This window comes from Giraffa tippelskirchi, chromosome 9, assembly GCF_054371585.1.
Source record: "Giraffa tippelskirchi isolate mGirTip1 chromosome 9, T2T-mGirTip1v1.2.pri, whole genome shotgun sequence".
NCBI lineage: Eukaryota > Metazoa > Chordata > Mammalia > Artiodactyla > Giraffidae > Giraffa > Giraffa tippelskirchi.
In genome coordinates this window covers 73,434,619-73,456,115 of record NC_137283.1, presented here as the reverse complement: position 1 = coordinate 73,456,115, position 21,497 = coordinate 73,434,619, and the positions used below count along the sequence as shown (strand labels likewise).

Genomic DNA, 21,497 nt, shown 5'->3' with positions numbered 1-21,497 from the left:
TCTCTTCTTTACTCAGTTATTTGTAAAACCTCCTCAGAGAACCACTTTGCCTTCTTGCGTTTGAAGTATTGAAATTGAGTATTATGTAAAAGTTTAAAAACAGGAAAATTTTAACTTACTTTGTTATACGTATGTATATTATATATGTCTATACACATGTATGTATGAAGACTAGAATTTAGTACAATTAAAGTAAAATTAATACATTATTTCAACTTAGAAATTGTTGTGGAAATAATGTTTCTGAATTGTGCTATAATAAAAACGAGTTAGCACTTTTAATTTTATTAAACTCTGACTCATTGGAAAAGACTCTATTGCCAGGAAAGATTGAGGGCAGGGGGAGAAGGGAACGATAGAGGATGAGATGGTTGAATGGCATCACCAACTCAGTGGAGATGAGTTTGAGCCAGCTCCAGGAGATGGTGAAGGACAGGGAAGCCTGGCGTGCTGCGGTCCTCGGGGTCACCGAGTTAGACATGACTTAACGACTGAGCAACAACCACTGTTAACAATTAACTGATGATTGTACAGTTCATTAAGATAAATGAGCAATAATTGTAAAACAGTATGAATTGCAATCCATTTAGATATCCTTCCAGATGGGAATGAGAAACTTAGATGATAAATGATCAAGTGGTGACTGAAGATTAATGTTAAATACGCAGCTTCAGGTTGGGGTTGTTGCTCCTTTTCTGTTCCAGTTTTAGTCTCTTCTGTGCAGTAGGAACGGTCATGGTGTCTACTGTTGATGGTCCTCTCAGGAGAGTTAAACAAGGTGTTGCCTGCAGTGTTTGCAGTGGCAGTCTGTGTTACTCAGTGCTTTATGCACAGGAGCCGCCGCGAGGCCCGTGTTGTGGGGAGGAGACACAGGAGCAGAGTCCCAGCCCAGTGGCTGCAGCACGCGGGCGCAGCGCTTGAGGTCTGTAGGGTTAGCATCGCCACAGTTCAGTCAGCCCCTTTAAGTTAGGGGCGTCCAGGTGACTGATGTGGCGATTAATGAACTTCTGTTTGAAATTTCTCCAGAATTCTACATGTCTTAGTGCCTTATCCAGTTATTTTAAAGTTAGTATATTAAAATTCAGGCTTCTTCTGTGTATTTGGTGACTCTGGGTACTTAAGTTTGCCAGTCTTTTAACTCCCCTACTGACGAGTTGTAGTTGGTGATTTCTTTTGTATGATTTATTTATTAGTTCAGTAAATGTGTTTTATATCTGACACATGCCATGGAAGGTAATTTACTTTGGAAACTATATTTTTTAGATGATTTCTCAGCTCTGAAGAACTTAAGCTTCACAGGATACTGAAAGATCATGAGACAGCCATTTAAGAACTGCTGTGATTAGAATCTCCACTTAAAATATATGGTCAAAAATTTCTAAAACTGGTTTAAGGCGTGTATTACAGTTAATCCATAAGGTCCTTGTCAGTTGTTTTGGAGCAGCAGGTTTTCATTTAGATTGAAGGCAGAAGGAGGCAGGGGATGACAGAGGATGAAATAGATAGCATCACTGAGTCAGTGGGCTTGAATTTGAGCAACTGTGGGAGATAGTGGAGGACAGAGGAGACTGGCTTGCAGTCCATGAGGTCACACAGCTGGACATGGCTTAGGGACTGAACAGCAGTGACAGCAACAACAAAAAAATTGTCAAGAAAATAAGGTGATCTTTTCTTGAAAAGATAAAATGAGCAATTTGCCTTACGACCTTCAAATAATCATACTGGTATTTTTATAATACTTGGTATCTTTTCAGTGTGTATTTGTTCACCTTATGCTGGAACGTGGCAGTTGGAAAACCATTTTCCAACAGCCTGATCAGTTTTCCTTTTGTAGTAGGTGGGTTTGTACACTTGGATTGCTTGGGGAATTTCTTTGCATACTGTTGACTTTGGTGGTGGCCTCGAAAAGACCTTCTGGATTTAAGAATCGTTGAGGGAAGGGTGATAGCTCATTTATTCCTGAAGGAGACCATAGATGGGGCAGGGAGAAGGGTGGGGAGTAGAGGGACAGTCAAACACGACAAGCGCATTTCCCAACGCCACCGATTCCCAGTGCTATTTTCAAGGTCAGAGTCTTGTCTTCTCTCAGTAAAAGTACTGGAATGTAGTGAAATGAAATTATCATCTAGTTACAAAATAAATTCTGAATTTCACAATGAGTGTAGATAACTTGCCTGAGATTTCAGAGAAGAGAGTGAGTAAGCCAGAGCCCTTTCTGAGCACAGTGGGAGCTACTGATGTGAGCCTCCTTTTGTGTCTGTCTTTGAGACGCTCTTGTCCTGTTTTCCTCAACTAAAAAATCTATTGAGACCTGTTGAATGCCAGATGTTGAAGATGGTGAACAAAGTAGGAACAATGTCCGTCTCAGAGAACTTCACTTGAACAAAGAATCCCCATAAGTAACGGCATCTTTACTGGACACAGTGTTGCAGGAGCGCAGTGTCTTGGCAGCGCAGTGTCTTGCCAGGTGCAAACGGGAGGACCAGGGGGTGCGTCCAGGGAGAGGTGGTATCAGGAAGGGGGCAGGGCGGGGGTCCCCTGGAGGCGCAGGGTTTCCAGCAGAGGAAGCAGCGAAGCAGCGACCCCTGGCGGCCGGAGCAGCAGACTGGAGAGCTGCCGCCCAGGGAGTCCAGTGCGCCTAGACAGGTGGTGGCTGGGTCAGGGAGGGAGGGAGCAGGCAGGGGACCGTGTGGTCTAGTTAAGGGGTTTGAACTCTGGCCTTGTAGAACATGTGTGAATGCATAGTTTATGGACAAGCGGGACTGGAGGACTAATCCAGATGGCAGGTGGTGGTTTTCTGCTCGGGTACTCAGTGGAGGGGGTGGGCAGTGGTCCTGAGAGTTTTGGAAAGAACACGAGAGCAGCTAGTTTTTCTTTCCTCTGTTATTTTTTTCTTTCCTTCTCTTGCCCGCCCTTTGGGTTCTCCCCCATCCATCTGCCTGTCTGTTGTGTCTCTTGCTTCTAGCTCTAGACTCTAGGTCTTCATTCCTTGCTTGCATAATGGAGCTTACCCTGCTCATCACTCATTGCTTCTGTGCAGCCGCAACCACAGTTGGGATGTAGACCCCTCCCTCCCCTCCAGAAGGTGCCTTGTGCCCCCTTCCTCCCACGCCTGTCCCGGGTAGCCCTTGGTCTGCTCTTTGTCGCCGTAGACTGCATTCGTTGCTACTGACGTTTCACGTAAATGGTATCATACGTTGTTTATGCTTGGGTGTCTGGCCTCTTTCAGCATGTTTTTGAGACTCATCCCTGTTTTCGTGTGTCCTGTTAGACTGTCCCTTTCTTATTGGCAGTTGATAGTTTGATTTATGGGTACACAGTCTGTTCACATTCACCTGTGAATTTTCCTGTTGACTTTTCAGATGTCTTTCCTGTTGAACAAGGATTTCCGTGTGTTTTCCTAGCTGGAACATAGTATTAATGCTTTACTTTGGCATTAAAATGCTTCGTTGAAAGACTAATATTTACTAAATAGTTTTATATTGCTCCATCTGACTTTTCAGTTCAGTTCAGTTCAGTGGCTCAGTCGTGTCCGAATCTTTGTGACCCCATGGACTGCAGCATGCCAGGCTTCCCTGTCCACCACCAGTTCTCAGAGCTTGCTGAAACTCATCAAGATGAGTCGGTGATGCCATCCAGCCATCTCATCCCCTGTCGTCCCCTTCTCCTCCTGCCCTCAATCTTTCCGAACATCAAGGTCTTTTCCAGTGAGTCAGTTCTTTGCATCAGGTGGCCAAAGTATTGGAGCTTCAGCTTCAGCATCAGTCCTTCCAATGAATATTCAGGGTTGATTGCCTTTAGGATTGACTGGTTTGACCTCCTTGCAGTCCAAGGGACCCTCCAGAGTCTTCTCCAACACCATAGTTCTAAAGCATCCATTCTTCAGCGCTCAGCTTTCTTTATGGTCCAACTCGCACATCTGTACATGACTACTAGAAAAACCATAGCCTTGGCTAGACGGACCTTTGTCGGTAAAGGGATGTCTCTGCTTTTTAATATGCTGTCTAGGTTGGTCATAGCTTTTCTTCCAAGGAGCAAGCGTCTTTTAATTTCATGGTTGCAGTCACCATCTGCAGTGATTTTGGAGCCCAAGAAAATAAAGTCTGTCACTCGTTCCACTGTTTCCCCATCTCTTTGCTATGAAGCGATGGGACCAGATGCCACGATGTTAGTTTTCTGGATATTGAGTTTTAAGCCAACTTTTTCACTCTCCTCTTTCACATTCATTAAAAGGCTCTGTAGTTCCTCTTTGCTTTCTGTCATAAAGGTGATGTCATCTGCATATCTGAGGTTATTGATATTTCTCCCGGCAATCTTGATTCTAGTTTGAATCAAGATTCCATGAACAGTGAACATCTGAATTTTAAAAGTGGCCAAATCAGTTTATCATCCTCTCAGGAGGAGAAAACATACTTCTACAGTGAATTATCTTGAATTAGTAACACAACATATTAGATGCCTTTATTTCTTTGTTATATTTTTTGTTCAGCTTTTACATAAATTTGGGCAAAAAGGTCTTTATGATACAGGTTACCATCTTAAGTGATTTTATGTGCTATTTCCAATCTCTTGTTTTCTCCATATCTCTAGCAGGGAAATGTCCAGTGGAATAAATTAGTTTTGCAGCTAGTCTTTAAGGCACAGTTTATCTTGTTAAATATTTTCTTCTATATGTAATTTCAGTTAGTTGTCATCGAATGGCTAGTTTCTATACTTTTAACAGAGCGAACAGTGTGCCAGCAAAGACCCGCTAAAAATTATGGGCTTGGGTTGTGATTCAGAATTGCAGCCATAACTAACTCAGGAACAAGCAGATTGAATGAAAACTTACCATCTCACATTGTTATTTTGACATTGCATAATGACCTTTCTGTAATAGCACCTTTTATTTTTAAAGATTCCTCATAGGCACTATTGATATGATAGAGCAATATAGAGATGTCAGTTTAACAGCTCCAAAGATCTACTACACATTTTGTAAATGTATTTCAGTTATATTTTGGCAGTAAAGAGAGCAGGAAGATAATGCTTCCATTAAAGTGATCAAGTATGCTTGTAGGAACTGGGTAAGCTGAGTGAAGCGGCTTCTAGATGAAATTGTCTCTGTGTAAAGGGCCAATGGCATCCCACTCCAGTACTCTTGCCTGGAAAATCCCATGGATGGAGGAGCCTGGTAGGCTGCAGTCCATGGGGTCGCTAGGAGTCAGACACAACTGAGCGACTTCACTTTCACTTTTCACTTTCATGCACTGGAGAAGGAAATGGCAACCCACTCCAGTATTCTTGCCTGGAGAATCCCAGGGACGGCAGAGCCTGATGGGCTTCCATCTGTGGGGTCGCACAGAGTCGGACACGACTGAAGCGACTTAGCAGCAGCAAAGGGCCGTTGCTGCACGTGCAGCTGTCTCACCGTGCTTTGGGGTGATGCAGCCAGTGCAGCCCTGGGGGTGCTGGTTGCACGCACGGAGCTCCAAGAGGGGAGTGTACGCACGGCTTTACAGTAAGCCTGCTGCTTAGCTGTTACACCGCCTTAATTCCCTCTCTTCGCTCCCAGCCTTCTTTCTGTTTTCTTAAACAGTTGATTAAAACTTTGGTTAACTTTTACTGTCTCAGCTCTGTGGTGTTTTCCATTCTTAAAGCAATTATGTCAGCGGGAACAAGTTCTCATTCATGCAGTCCAGCCACTTGGAAGAGCTTGTCAGAGCATGAGCACTCTGGCAGTAACGCTGACAGAAGGAGAACCGCCAGAGACAATTGTTTCTCAGATACTTTGGGGATGATCTTGTCTGAGTGCATTTTAAATTTTATGTTAGAGTGAAATGCATTTTAAATCATACACTTTTTTGTAATAAATACTTTTACCTACAGAAATTCCACATGGAAGTCCTTGAAAAGCAACACTCTTCTTGGTGCATTATTTTCCTTTAACATATTTCTAAGTGCTTCTGTAGCTCAGAAATGCATGAGTGTTTGTTTCTTTCCTGTGCCTATAATTCTGATTACTTTCTTTTTGTTTTTTCCTCCTGACTTCCCACCTGCATTCCACAGATTGCCTCCTCTGATGCTCCTCTTCAGCCTTTGGTATCCTCTCCTTCTCTACAAGCTGCTGTTGAGAAAAACAAATTGGAGGTATGGTGGTGTTCTAGCCAGCTGCGTCCATACGCTTGGTGTGAACGTGCCATCATTTGGGATGCTGTAATAGTTGTTTATGCTTTGAATGGTCTCCAGTATTAAATACATTAAATACAACAATTTTAAGACCACTTTCCTATGCTACAGGTAGGATTAAAGAGCTTTAATCTGTATTTGACTTCAGAAAGACTAATTTATTGGTTCCATAGATATAGTTCAGCATTTAATAAGTGATTAGTTTTTTGCTGTTGTTTCCACTACCACCTTAGGCTTAAAGGAACTTTTCTATAATTGCTCTTGAATTCTTTGATTTACTAGGAGGAGTTTTTGGTTAAAAATTTTCTTTCTATGATTCTGTTACTGTAAACTCTTGAAGAACGTTAATGTCATTTTGTTTTTTAAGCCGTGGTAACCATCATATAGATACAGTGTATGAGTGGAGAGTCATCATTGTTGCAAAGAGTGATAATTGTTGGGATGTGTGTGGGGTAGGAGTGGTTAGGGAGCATGATGCTATACCGTTATGGACTTTTAAAGTCATCCCTATAAATAGTTGAAGGTTTTAATTTTTTTGATTCTTTTATCTTTTTGTTGTTGTTATAATGACCATAGTGAATTTGAGACATCCTTTATCTCACATTTTTTCTGTGTCTCCTCATTGCTAAATGGTATACTTGACATCTGGGATGCAAAGACGAATAAGGTGTGTCCTCTGCCCGGGAGACACTTCCATCTTACAGAGGAAGGTGGGGAACTTCACAGGGGTTTCTGACGCAGCCGAGCGGGTGCTGTGATTGCTGGGCAGTCACGGCGCCACATGGCCCAGGGCCCTACCTCTGATGCGTCTACACTCTTCCTGGATGTTCGCTGTGAGGACTGGGGTGCAGTCCAAGCAGAGAAAGCGTCCTGTGAAGAAAGCCTGCGGACAGAGCAGGATGAGCGGGGCTTGTGGCAGAAGGCGGGCTGGGACGCATGTGGCTGGGGAAGAAGCGGAGGGGAACCTTCCTGGGAGCCCGTTGGTGCATCTGGGCTTTGACCCGAGGGTCCTGGCTCCTCAGTGCCTTCCACGGGCAGGAGTGTCCGGAGCCGATTTTCCCCTCCGAACTGTCTGCTCCACCGTCTCCGCAGGGTGAGCTTTGTGCTGCTGGACGTAGAAGAGGCCTGAGGACCTGCTGCTCTGGCTCAGGGATAAAATGATGGGAGCATGTGCTGGACTGGAGGCAGAGGGAGTGGAGGGGAGAGTGGTCGTCAGAGCCCCGGAGAAGGTCGGGTCCATGAGGTGTGTGATGAGTGAGTCGTGGAGGCGCTCTGGGAGCCTTGGTGACTCCTGGTTGCAGGCCTGAGCGTCTCAGCAGAAGATGCACTGTCCAGGGAGAAGGATCCAAGGAGGGATCCAGGCTGAGGAGGAGGGGCAGCTTTGGGGTGAGGGTAGGGAGGGGCGGACTTAAGCGTCGGGTGTGTTGAATGTGAGGTGACTGAACAGCTGTGAGGGGTCTGCGGGAGGTTGGAGACACAGGTCTGGAGGCCGAGGGGAGACCCCGGTCGGAGGGAAGCGGAGGCAGCCCGCGGACAGTGTGTTGAGTGGGGACATGAGAGCGGACAGCTGGACCCTCGTGAACCTCACAGCACAGCAAGGGGCCGGGGAGACACTGAGGGCTGGTTTGCAGCATGAAGGGCGTGGTTGGAGCTGGAGAGACTTGGGTGCTCAGAGAGTTGTAGGGGTCAGGGGTCAGGAGCAGAGAGGAAGCCCTGCAGGAGGCGGAGGTGGCCTCGAGGGCGTGGAAGCGTGGCCGCGGGGCCTGTTCACAGGGTGGAAACGCTCAGGTCACGGGTCTGCTGTGCGGGGCTGGCCGCCAGGTCCTGGAAAGCAAGGTCTTACCCGGCGAGTGGCGTCATCTTGCCTGACAGCATTCAGACACCAGGGGGCCCTTCAGGGCAGTCTGTCAGAAGGTTTATTCATGGTTTTTATTTCTTACCCTTTTAAAATCTCTAATTTTACATGTGTTTTATAAAGTGTATAATAGAGTGCTATCTGTGCTTTACTGATAAATACATACATATATTGAGTATGTATGCGCACAGCATTTTAAGACAGACGTGCATAAAAAAAGTTTTAGAGACCGTATCTTTAATGAACCCAAGATCTACTTTTCTTTGCCTTATAGGACTTGAACATTTTTTCCTGTTCTCTTTTGCAGAAGGTCTCCTGTTTCACGATATCATTTGGCTATGTAATCAAATTTCAGGAACTACTGTTTTGAAATATCAAACACTGCTGTGTTTTATTCTTGCTGAGAAAATAGTTTAAAACAACTTAGATTCTCACAATACTCTTTGGTCTTTCAGCAGCTTTTGATTCTAAAGATGGGTGTTGTCTGTAGGTCAAACTATATGATCTGCATTTAGAGCCCATGTTTTTTTATGTTTTGAGAAAACATAGAAAGTGAAAGTTTAATAACGCTCACTAAACGTTAGGGTCCTAGAAAGGTCTGCCACTGGTGCATCTTAGCTTATTTATAAGGTTTTGAATATTGCTTGTTTCATAGAGTGGTTAAAACTAATCTCTTCAGAGCAAACCTTTTCTAGCAGCTTTGGTTTTGAGGCATTCTCAGGAGAGAGAGAGAGAGATTTGTTTTCCAGAAAGAATTTACAGAAATATTTGAGATTTCTGTTCATTCTACTAAGAGCCAAAGAAGAAATAGCAACTGCCTTAACAACTCATCAGGAGCATTGATACTAAAGACATATTTCCTCCAACCTAAAAAAATAAATATATTTCACCATTCCCTTAGGAAACTTGTATCTTAAATAGGCCAATCACCTGATGAGTTGCCTGGCTTTAAGTTCCTTATTTTTGTCTCCTTTCTTTATTATTAAAAAAATTTTTTTTTCATTTATACTTATTTTGTGTTGAAGTATAGACTATTAACAAACAATGTTGTGATAGTTTTAGGTGACCAGAGAAGGGACTCAGCCGTACATATACTATATGTATCCATTCTCCCCTAAACTCCCTCCTCATCCAGGCTGCAGCATTAACACTGAGCAGAGTTCCCTGTGCTGTACAGTAGGTCCTTGTTGGTGATCCATTTTAAATACAGCAGTGAATACATGTCCATCCCAGACTCCCTAATTATCCCTTCCCCCATCCTCCCTCTGCCAGCAACCATAAATTCGTTCTTGAGTCTGGGAGTCCGTTTCTGTTTTGTAAGTTCATTTGTGTCATTTCTTTTTAGATTCCACATATAAAGGATATCATATGATACTTATCCTTCTCTAACTTACTTCACTCAATATGACACTCTCCAGGTCCATCCATGTTGCTGCAAATGGCTGTTTCATTCTTTTTAATGGCTGAGTAACATTCCGTTGTATGTATGTACCATGTCTTCTTTATCCATTCCTCTGTTGGTGGACATTAAGGTTGCTTCCATGTCTTGGCTATTTTAAACAGTGCTGCAGTGAACATTGGGGCACGTGTATCTTTTCGGATCATGTTTTTCTTTGGATATATGCAGAGAAGCAGGATTGCAGGGTCATATGTCACTCTATCCTAAAAGAGATCAATCCTGGGTGTTCATTGGAAGGTCTGATGTTGAAGCTGAAACTCCAATACTTTGGCCACCTCATGCGAAGGGTTGACTCATTGGAAAAGACCCTGATGCTGGGAAGGATTGGGGGCAAGAGGAGAAGGGGACGACAGAGGATGAGATGGTTGGATGGCATCACTGACTCGATGGACATGGGTTTGAGTGGACTCCGGGAGTTGGTGATGGGCAGGGAGGCCTGGCATGCTGCAATTCATGGGGTCGCAAAGAGTCGGACACGACTGAGCGACTGAACTGAACTGATGTCACTCTAGTTTTAGTTTTTTAAGAAATCTCCATACTGTTCTCCATAATGACTATATGAGTTTCCATCCCCATCAATGGTATAGGATTCCCTTCTCTCCACATCCTCTCCAGCTTTTATTGTTTGTGGGTATTTTGATGATGGCCATTTTGGCTAGAACCCATGTGTTTAATGTGACTTCAAGGCCCATGTCATAAAATTGTTGCTTACAGCCATATTTTGACAACTGAAATTCCAGTGTTCAAGACATCAAATCATGCTCTCCCTCGGTTAAACACAGCTAGCTGGTTTAATTTGGGCTTCCCTTGTGTCTCAGCTGGTGAAGAATCTGCCTGCAATGCGGGAGACCTGGGTTCAATCCCTGGGTTGGGAAGATCCCCTGGAGAGGGGAAAGGCTAGGGAAAGATTTACTGAGAGTGGCCCTGCTCATCAGAACAAGACCCAGTCTCCCCCACAGTCAGTCTCTCCCATCAGGAAGCTTCCATAAGCCTTTTATCCTCATCTGTCAGAGGGCAGACCAGATGAAAACCACAGTCACAGAAAACTAATCAAACTGATCACATGGACCACAGCCACATGAGCCATGCCATGTTCTGACAAAACATGGTCCACTGGAGAAGGGAATGGCAAACCACTTTGGTATTCTTGCCCTGAGAACCCCATGAACAGTATGAAAAGGCAAAAACCCTAAAGGAAACCAGTCCTGAATATTCATTGGAAGGACTGATGCTGAAGCTGAAACTCTAGTACTTTGGCCACCTGATGGGAAGAACTGACTCATTGGAAAAGACCCTGGTGCTGGGAAAGATTGAAAGTGGGAGAAGGGGATGACAGAGGATGAGATGGTTGGATGGCATCACTGACTTGATGGATATGAGTTTGAGTAAGCTCCGGGAGTTGGTGATGGACAGGGAGGCCTGGCGTGCTGTGGTCCATGGGATCGCAAACAGTCAGACACAACTGAGCAGCTGAAATGAACTGGTTTAATTGATTTTTGGAGATTTCAGATGTACCCACCAGTCGTAGTGATTAGAAAGACGGGCTTCTTCCCCATCTCATGAGAGTGACATCCTTGAGAAATAACTAAGAGCTTTGAGAGGCTGCAGGACCATCCACCTCCAGCATGTTAGTGAGGATGTCCAATTACACTGCTTTCCTCCCTAAACTTGACTGGTGTCTGGAAAACACTCCATGACATCTGAAGGACTTCTGCACATCCTGTTTATTTCTCGCTTACACAGTGGCGGTGATATTCCTTACCGCAGAAGGCTCTTGTGCGGGTCTCAGCGAGTCACACGCTGTCTAGCCCTTGAGAAGGGCTCAGGAAATGCCTGCTGTCCCCGTGGGGAGAACAGTGTGGGAAGCAGAGCCCACTGGACGGAGTGAGCACGGAGGCTCTGCAGCCCTCAGCCCTGCTGAGATCGGCTCTGTGGGTGACTTTCCTGAGAGTTTGTTTCTGCATTTGTAAAATGACAATAATGACTTAATTCCGACATTATTATAAACATTAACTTAGACAGTAAGGTGCTTATCACAGTACCTGGCCCATAGGAGCTCTAATTATATCTCTACCATTTTGGCCTAGGAATTGCTGGTGTTGACTTTCCCAATTTACAAATAGTAAAGATTCTTCTCTTGAGAGAGGTGGTGTCAAGCACCGTTTTTAAAGGCACGGGTGCAGATGCAACATTTAGGCATTTTCACCAAGTTTCATGTGTTTATTATCCTGCCTTTTCTAGGTTCAGCAGTTTATCCTTTCGTGTTTGCACTCGGTTGCATTATCACCAGACTGTAGATTTCGAGGCATCTCTTTCCTCCACATGCTTTACAGATGCTCGTTGGTTAATCTACTTCATTGTCCTTTTCTCGCCTGTTTATAGCCCTTAAGCTTTTATTATTATACCTTATTTTATCCTTCTTGAAAATGCAAATTGTGAACTTTATAATATCGTTATAGTTTACTTTGACTGGGTTGTATCATATATGCAAACCAGTTAGCTCGTTCTAGTCCCCAAGCACTATCTTCAATGTTATTTTCATGAGAAAATAATTGTATTTGCCCTTTAAAAATATCACGACACTACGGTGATTGAAAAAAAAAAATTAAAGTGATTTTACATTTTTCTTCTCATGTTTACATGTTGTAATCCGCTTTCATCTGGTTGATAATTCTGTTCTATAAGTTAGTTTTTGTTTTCTTTGTATTCAAATTTCAACTTCATGGCTGCTGTTAGGAAACCTAACTTTATGTAAAGATGCAATGAGAATTTATTGAATAGAAACTGCATTTGTTTTAAACAAATTCTGAAATATCAAAGAAGTTCTAAATTGTCTCATTTCTGTCTTACTTTTTTAAGGAAAGTTATTCTTTATGGTGTTATTAACGTACTCGATGGTATGAATTTTCTATGTTTTCTTTCATATCTCAGTATCACTGAATATAGTCATCAATGAAATTTGTGCTCTTTTGAAATGGTGACTCCAATTAATAAAAATGTATGAAGAGCTGACATTTTTAAAAAAAGTGAACTTATCAAAACTTTCGGCTGTGTTTTAGAAAGAAAAGGAAAAAAAAAAGGAAGAGAAAAAGAAAGAAAAGGAGCCAGAAAAGCCTACAAAACCTCTTACGACTGAAAAGGTAAAATCTCTTCCTGTTTTTAATCCACGCAGGTTACACCTTATCTGTATAGTTATAGATGGGTGATTGGGAGATATTCATGATATGCAATAATCATTCTTTCAACCAGTATTTGTGGAGTGTGTCTTATATCTATCTTGTCCTGTATGACTTGTAATCAAGTACGTATGTGTGGGTGCAGATTCCTGTGAGTTCCTCAAGGGCAAGTGTTATTCCTGATGTGAAGAGTGGTGGTTTTAGCTTTCTTGCACTGACTTCACAGTCAGGGAAGTTGAGAGAGTGCAGAGGGACCCCTGCAGAGGCCTTCAGAAGACACTCCACACTGAGTGTAGCGCTTGAGTGGACTGAAGCGTAGGCAGGATTGAGCCTGTGAGGTGGGAGTGTATCCTGGGGAGAGAACAGTTTGAGGACGTAGAAGCGGAAAGTAGCAGAGTTTATTTGGAAAAAGAGTGAGTAGGGAGTGAAGGAAGATCCATGTCTGCGCATAGACAGTATGGAAGAGAGGCTGAAATGGTAGATGGAGCTCAAACTGTAGAGGACTTGAAGGTCCAGATTGATTCTTTTTGAAGGAAAGGCTGTGGATTCTTTGGAAAGGTTCTTTTGCAGTGATGAGCAGGAGAGATGTGATGAGGCCTACTATCTTGCTGTAGCAAGATACGATGGATTTCTGTAAAGGACTTGGTTAAATAATCATGGTGGCTTGGCTCTCAATGCATTTCCTCACACAAGAATGGAAGCATGGAAAGAGAATTATTAGTAAAGAGAACATGTCCTTGATTTTAATTGTTGCAGTGTGAATAGTCGACTTTATGAAGGCATAAATTACACAGTACAAACTGCTTCCATTTGAAGTGTACAAGTCAGTATTCACTGGCTCTTTTTCCATTACGTTTATTAGAACAGCCTGTACCTTCAGAAAGTTATAAATGTGCCTTCAACATTTAAGACGTGTTGTTAAGCATCCCAAGGCTGGTCAGTCCTTTATGTAGCACCCACACCTGTGCACCATCCTCACCTTCACCTCCCTCCTAGTGTGTGTCCCCTTAGCCCCCGGCCCCGCCAACACCAGGCAGACTTGTCTGCTGCCACCTGAACACACTTCCTGTCTCTCTTCACTGAACTGCCTGGCCATGGCTGTGTTTTGCTCTCCCCCAACTTACCTAGGCCTCCTCCTTGTCCATGAAGCCCCTCTAACTGCCCCAAGTAGATACACTTTTTCTCTTCCTCAGAATTCCAGGGACATTGTCATACATTTGATTGTATTATTTCCTACCTCCTTTGATTCTTTAATTACATTGTTAGATCAGTTTCTTTGCCTAACACAGGATGCATCCAGGTTTTGTTTCAGTCAGATGTTAAATATTATAAAAGTTTTTATAAGGAGTGATTAAGTTAGTAATTATAACCCCAGTTACTTAAATAGCTTCAATTCTCCTCTGGAAACTTTCTCTTCAGCGTGCATCAGTAAGAAGCTGTAAGTGAAATCTCTTAACAGTGTTCTCTCTGATTACAAAGGAATTTAAAAATCACTAGTACGTTTTATATGATTATACAGTGGAAGTGACAAATAGATTTAAGGGAGTAGATCTGATAGAGTGCCTGATGAACTATGGACAGAGGTTCGTGACATTGTACAGGAGACAGGGATCAAGACCATCCCCAGGGAAAAGAAATGCAAAAAAGCAAAATGGCTGTCTGAGGAGGCCTTACAAATAGCTGGGAAAAGAAGAGAAGCAAAAAGCAAAGGAGAAAAGGAAAGATATTCCCATCTGAATGCAGAGTTCCAAAGAATAGCAAGGAAAGATAAGAAAGCCTTCCTCAGCGATCAATACAAAGAAATAGAGGAAAACAACAGAATAGGAAAGACTAGAGATCTCTTCAAGAAAATTAGAGATACCAAGGGAACATTTCATGCAAAGATGGGCTCAATAAAGGACAGAAATGGTATGGACCTAACAGAAGCAGAAGATATTAAGAAGAGATGGCAAGAATACACAGAAGGACTGTACAAAAAAGATCTTCATGACCCAGATAATCACGATGGTGTGATCACTCACCTAGAGCCAGACATCCTGGAATGTGACGTCAAGTGGGCCTTAGAAAGCGTGACTACGAACAAAGCTAGTGGAGGTGATGGAATTCCAGTTGAGCTATTTCAAATCCTCAAAGGTGATGCTGTGAAAGTGCTGCACTCGATATGCCAGCAAATTTGGAAAACTCAGCAGTGGCCACAGGACTGGAAAAGGTCAGTTTTCGTTCCAATCCCAAAGAAAGGCAATGCCAAAGAATGCTCAAACTACTGCACAATTGCACTCATCTCACATGCTAGTAAAGTAATGCTCAAAATTCTCCATGCCAGGCTTCAGCAATACGTGAACCGTGAACTTCCAGATGTTCAAGCTGGTTTTAGAAAAGGCAGAGGAACCAGAGATCAAATTGCCAACTTCTGCTGGATCATCGAAAAAGCAAGAGAGTTCCAGAAAAACATCTATTTCTACTTTATTGACTATGCCAAAGCCTTTGACTGTGTGGATCACAATAAACTGTGGAAAATTCTGAAAGAGATGGGAATCCCAGACCATCTGACCTGTCTCTTGAGAAACCTGTATGCAGGTCAGGAAGCAACAGTTAGAACTGGACATGGAACAACAGACTGGTTCCAAATAGGAAAAGGAGTACGTCAAGGCTGTATATTGTCACCCTGCTTATTTAACTTCTATGCAGGGTACATCATGAGATACGCTGGGCTGGAAGAAACACAAGCTGGAATCAAGATTGCCGGGAGAAATATCAATAACCTCAGATATGCGGATGACACCACCCTTATGGCAGAAAGTGAAGAAAAACTAAAGAGCCTCTTGATGAAGGTGAAGGAGGAGAGTGAAAAGGTTGGCTTAAAGCTCAACATTCAGAAAACTAAGATCATGGCATCTGGTCCCATCACTCCATGGAAAATAGATGGGGAAACAGTGGAAACAGTGTCAGACTTTACTTTTTTGGGCTCCAGAATCACTGCTGATGGTGATTGCAGCCATGAAATTAAAAGACGCTTACTCCTTGGAAGGAAGGTTAGGCCAACTTAGATAGCATATTTAAAAGCAGAGACATTACTTTGCCAACAAAAATCCGTCTAGTCAAGGCTATGGTTCTTCCAGTGGTCATGTATGGATGTGAGAGTTGGATGGTGAAGAAAGCTGAGTGCCGAAGAATTGATGCTTTTGAACTGTGGTGTTGGAGAAGACTCTTGAGAGTCCCTTGGACTGTAAGGAGATCCAATCAATCCATCCTAAAAGAGATCAATCCTGGGTGTTCATTGGAAGGTCTGATGTTGAAGCTGAAACTCCGATACTTTGGCCACCTCATGCGAAGGGTTGACTCATTGGAAAAGACCCTAATGCTGGGTAGGATTGGGGGCGGGAGGAGAAGGGGACGACAGAGGATGAGATGGTTGGATGGCATCACCGACTCGATGAACATGGGTTTGGGTAGACTCCGGGAGTTGGTGATGGACAGAGAGGCCTGGCGTGCTGCAATTCATGGGGTCGCAAAGAGTTGGACACGACTGAGCGACTGAACTGAACTGACTTTATTGGCTGTCTGTTACCTGCCAGGAAGTGGGCTCGTGTACAGTTTGCATGTGCACTTACAAGTGTGAAGTGACCAGCCTTGTATTCACCACGTGGTCAGGAAACAGAACGTGGCCAGCTCCCCAGAAGCTGCCGTTGTAACGCCTCCGGGTTAAATCACTTCTCTTCTCCCCAGAGATAATCATGTCCTTGCATTTTAGAAATAGATTTACGTTCTCTGAATGTGTCTCTAAATAATAGAAATAATATTTAGAAAATACTGTTTTTCTGTATTTTTTGAACATACAAATGAAGTGATACCACGAGTATTCTTTTGTTTTGCTTTTTTTTCCAGTCAGCATTTTTTGGGCATATAGTTGTCTGTTTCCGTAGTTGATTGTTGTGTAGTAGTTCATGCTATTTATGTTTGTTACTTTATGCATCCCATTGTTGATAAACTTTGGGATTATATCCAGGCTTTAGCTCTTAATAAGTAGTGCTGCCGTGAGCACTTCCGTACGTGCCTCTAAGCGTGTGTTTCTTCAGGACGCATTTAGGAGTGGACTTGTTTGGTCATAAAGTATGAACACCGCTGTGCATACTCAGTTGCCAAGTCGTGTCACGCTACTCTGCATCCTGTATACCAAATGTATTCTGGTTACCCTGCATTCTTTCAACATTTGGTATTATCAGAAATATTATTTTTTGCAGTCTGAAGAGTGTATAGTGATATCTCATTGTATTTTAAATGTCCATTTTGTATATTACAAACAAGGCTCAGTAATAAACAAGGCTTGTCACATGTTTATTGCCCGTTTGGAGCCCCCCTTTGGAGCTCTGATTCAGATCTTTCACCTCTTTTTAAATTGGATTGCTTACTTTTCCCTCATTGACTTTTAACAATCAGCACACACACTTACGACATATATGCTGAAGAAACTGGTGCTTTTCCAATTACATGTTTGCAAATGTCTTATTCTGTGGTTTTATTGCCCTTTTTATTTCTGGTTTGTGAATCAGTGACAGAGGGCATCCTGTCTTACTCCTGACCTCAGAGGGAAGGCGTTCAGCTCCTCACCCGTGTGTGCTCTCTGTACTCCTTACAAAGACCAGTTATTGTTGGAGGTGGAGGAACCAAGAATCAGAGAGAATGTATGATTTGGCTAATGTAATCTAGTTTAGTTAGATAATTTACGTAGTTTGGGAAAATAGGATTTCTTTTATAAGGCAGAGCAGACTAAGCTCCATCTTGTATACCTTCATGCGTTTGAAAGAGTGATGCTTGATAGGGTTTATTTTTCCAGAATACCTCTTCCAAGTCCACTTATTTCTACACATAATTAAAGCCATTAACGTGGACTTGACATGCAGCAGTGAGTTAATAAACAGTTACTTGGAAGTATGCTAATTGGGGGATTGGAAGGAACTTTCCTATCTAGTCCAAATCTCTAATTTTATGAAGGAGTAGACTAAACCCTAGAAGGACATCGAGTCACTGAAAAGGACTTGCTCAGTGCGAACAGTTGTTGGCAGTTAGGGGTTTGAACCCAGGTTTTCCTTTGATTTAAGTCCCAAGTCGTGTGTGTGTGTGTGTGTGTGTGTGTGTGTGTGTGTGTGTGCTTTGATTTGACATATGGGGTGTGTGTGTGTGTGTGTGTGTGTGTGCTTTGATTTGACATATGGTGTGTGTGTGTGTATGTGTGTGTGTGTGTATGCTTTGATTTGACATATGTGCCCTCAGGTTGCTTTCTTACTGCAATTTTTTGTTCTGTTGTACATGCTACATCATTTTATAATGAACAGTGCAAGGTTCCCTAAAAAAGAATGGTGTTTCTATATAACCCCACCTCATATTGCCTTCTAACTAGTGGATTCAGTACCTTAGGGACTTCTTCCTTCCATAAATACACTTGTTTTCCCTGAGCAGCCTACTACTTTTGTTTGAATTGTATTTTGTACTTAGGTCTCACCGAGGTTTATCTTACTGTGTTGTATGAGCATCTTATTACTAATGGGGTTAGCTGGAGCCAGCTTACGTTCTTTTCTGGGAAGAGGAAGGTAAAACCTAAAAATTTACTGAATCAAGTGATTAATAGGGCAAATGTTTTTGACATTTAAATAGATGTTTGTCTGTTGTGCTTTAGATATTCTGCTGGAAAATAGTGTATATATTTGACTTTTTCTAAAATATTCTGTCCTATGTTTGACATTTCTAATTCAGTTCGTTTAGATTTATCTACTGGACTGTCTCCCCAGTAGCTGGTGATCTATAAATATGTTTATGTAGATGAGAAGTACTCTATTAAAGGAATATACGTGAATTCTCTTTCAGTTTAAATAAGCAGATCTTGATTTCTCCTTTGGGAGGTTCTAAGTTTTACAGTTTTTCTTAAAGATGTGCATATCAAAACATGGAAAATGGACAAATAGTCAATTCTTGGGATGGGGAAATTAAATCCTTCTAAAGTAATTCAAAGTAATAACCACAGTAGTGGTTCTGGTTTTATTGCTGTTTATTATAGTGTAGTTTATTATTGAAAGAATTTATTGGTTAAGTTCTGAAACTTTTAAATTGTATGTTAAAACGTCAGGGATCAGCAAATGGTTTTCTGCAGAGAATCAGATAATAAATCTTTTAGGTCATAAGGTATCTTTCACAACTGTTCACCTTTTCCTTTGTAGCACACAGGCAGTAAATGTGAATGTGTTCCAGTAAATATTGTTTACAGAAGCAGGTGGCCGTGTTTGTTGAGACTTGGTTGCAGCAGGAGAAGCAGGGTCAGGAGGAGAGCCAGGTTCAAGCCCGTGGTCTGGGTTCACTGTCCCCTTGGCAAAGTCAGTTAACTGCCTGGATCTGCTTTTTCCTCATTAATAAGCTTTGCCTTGATGATCTCTAGTGATCTGTATGGTAATAAATAGTTCTATATTTAGAATTACTTATTAAATCTATTGAACATAGAGACAGGTTCCTAAAATCATCTGACTCTATCCTTAAAGATAGCTTTCACAGCTCCAGAGTTGATTTTTAGTCAGTGAATTCTCTTTATTATTTCAAACTGGTTTCTCATCTTCCTTAGTTGCTATTCTGTTTCAATGAGCTATTCTTCTATTAAAAGACAAAGTCTAATTTAGGAAAAAAGTATTCAGTTCTTCCTAATGCTACCTAACTTCTGTATTTATATAGAACATGTATTTGTATGTGTATATATGTGTGTGTCTGAATATATTTCAGAAAACGTGGCTTACTTTAAGGTATTAGGTATTTATGTTTAGATACCTGTTGTACAAGTGTAAATGCATCACTGGTTTTATATGCAACGAGTATCTTAACAGAATAATTTAGATTATTACATCAAAGTAAAGAATTTTATATTTTCATGGACTTTCTTAAGGTCTTTCCAAGATAATTACAATGAGTTTACTATGTAATTATTCACCTATCTTGGAATATTGTTATGTTTTTACAAATTAAAATTTTTTAATATTCAAACTTTTATTATTTCTTTATTAAATACTACATATTCTGTGTAGGAAAAAAATAAAATGTATAAATAATCAAAACTTGAAAAAAATACATAACTTCTCATAATCCCTCGGTCTAGTGATAACTATCTTAAACCTTTTGTAGTATAGCTTTCTGTGCTTGTGTGCGTGAGTATTCTTTTTTTCATCTTAAACATTTTAAAAATTAATTTTTATTGGAGTATAGTTGCTTTACAATGCTGTGTTAGTTTCTGCTGTATAGCAAGGTGAATCATCTATTTGTATATGTATGTCCTCTCTTTTTTGGATTTCCTTCTTCCCGTTTAGGTCGCCACAGAGCACCGAGTAGAATTCCCTGTGCTGCACAGCAGGCGCTCCTTAGTTACCTGTTTTATTATAATAGTGTATATATGTCAGTCCTAATGTGTGGGTACAGTCACCAGCCTCTTGTATGTGTCTTGGTGCAATACTTTAAAGTGATTGCTGTGAATGGCCTGTGGTCCCCCAAGCATGTGTTGTAATTTTTTAATGCAAAATTTAAAAAGATTTTTTGTGTGTGCAGATTCTTGCCACTAACTTCTTGAAGTTTATGAGAGAAAAATCACCTTACCACATATACTAATGTTAATAGTGTTTGAATCTTCTAAGAAGATGATGCGGATGAATCCTGATTCTTTTTTAAGTAGTTGGGAGAAAACAGAAACAACCAGCAGAGTTGTCTTTTTGAACAAACTTTTATGTTAATAAAACTTAAAAAATACATATGTACTTGATAAGTGGTCTAACCTTCCCATATAAGCAGAAAGTACAATTGCAGAGCTCCTGAGCTTGAGATTTCATTACAGCCATGTAAAAGTAAGCAACCAGTTGTGTATCAGTCAGATAGCTCTTAGTAACCATTAAGGTGAAATTAAGTGGCTCATTGCCAGATGCTGTATTAATAGGTTCTGCTGTTCAACAATCTGACAGAGATGCTTACACAACCACCAAGCTCTCAGTGTCATTTAAGGTAAATAAACATTTCGGATGATGTGTGTATGCATTTGAGAATCAGAGATTTCAGTAGTTAATGCTTTTGTGGGAGTGGAGACATATGGTCTAGGTAGTAATAAGTAAGCATGGCATATGTCTTAACAGTACATTTTTATAAGTGGGATTGGAAGGTTCTTTGTATTTTCCACAAATCATTTCATTTTCAGCTTAAAACCTGATATTGGAGATTAGTTTGATAGCAATCCTTTTCTGTAGATTTAAAAAAATAGATTCCGCGTAGCTGTGCACTAGGCTTAGAAAGCATTTTGGTCTTGCTTTTCTATGGTTCAGGTTTTATTAGAGTCTAGATTGTTAGTTGCTGTTGACAACTTTCTTTCTTTAGCTATTAGGTTTGTCTTTTTTAGTAAATCTTTTCTCTCTGAAAAAGAAAAGATCACTACTGCTGCTCCTAAGTCAAAAGAAATCATATTCCTGTCCAGTAAATTTATAGCGTTTTTCATTCTTTAACCAAGAGACAGGGTAGATAGAAACTTTATGGATTTTTAATAGCCTCTCCCTTCTACCTCCCGATAGTCCCCAAACCATGTGTATTTTTAAGAAGTTAGAAAATATACATAAGCAAAAAGAAAAAGTATTATCGCCACAGATTTAACCACTTAGAAAAATTATCACTAACATTTTGATGTTCATCCTTTCATATTGTTTCCCATGGAAATGTGTGTATCCACATTAGATTGGACTATGCATGTATTTTCTAACCTACTCTGCCCCTCTGTCATACAACAGAATGTCTTGAGTATCCTTTCTTGTTGATAAATATATGTATGCTTTTC

General features: G+C 41.5%; 1 protein-coding gene and 1 long non-coding RNA gene across 14 annotated transcripts in view; one reads left to right on the top strand and one right to left on the bottom strand.

Moving 5' to 3' along the window:
• The window catches only part of SMAP1 (small ArfGAP 1), a 178,137-nt gene that overhangs the window by 88,555 nt on the left and 68,085 nt on the right, over positions 1 to 21,497 (top strand). For 4 of the 13 annotated variants that reach the window (XR_014065194.1, XR_014065196.1, XM_081529363.1 and 1 more), the window contains one exon: positions 12,542 to 12,622. The exons of 2 other annotated variants lie outside the window; for them this stretch is intronic. Coding sequence is in view for 7 of the 11 variants with exons in the window: in XM_081529363.1 (XP_081385489.1) it covers positions 12,542 to 12,622 (81 nt within the window). In the remaining 4 variants the exon portion in view is untranslated. Of the gene's footprint in view, positions 1 to 6,048; positions 6,130 to 12,541; positions 12,623 to 21,497 lie in introns of all 13 variants that reach the window. 7 more of the 13 variants (XR_014065192.1, XM_081529362.1, XM_081529367.1 and 4 more) reach the window with 3 other exon arrangements.
• Positions 903 to 12,575, bottom strand: LOC145521173 (uncharacterized). Its single transcript, XR_014065198.1, has 2 exons — positions 9,960 to 12,575; positions 903 to 1,606 (listed from the first exon to the last, which is right to left on the bottom strand). It is a non-coding gene; the product is annotated as an uncharacterized LOC145521173 (long non-coding RNA).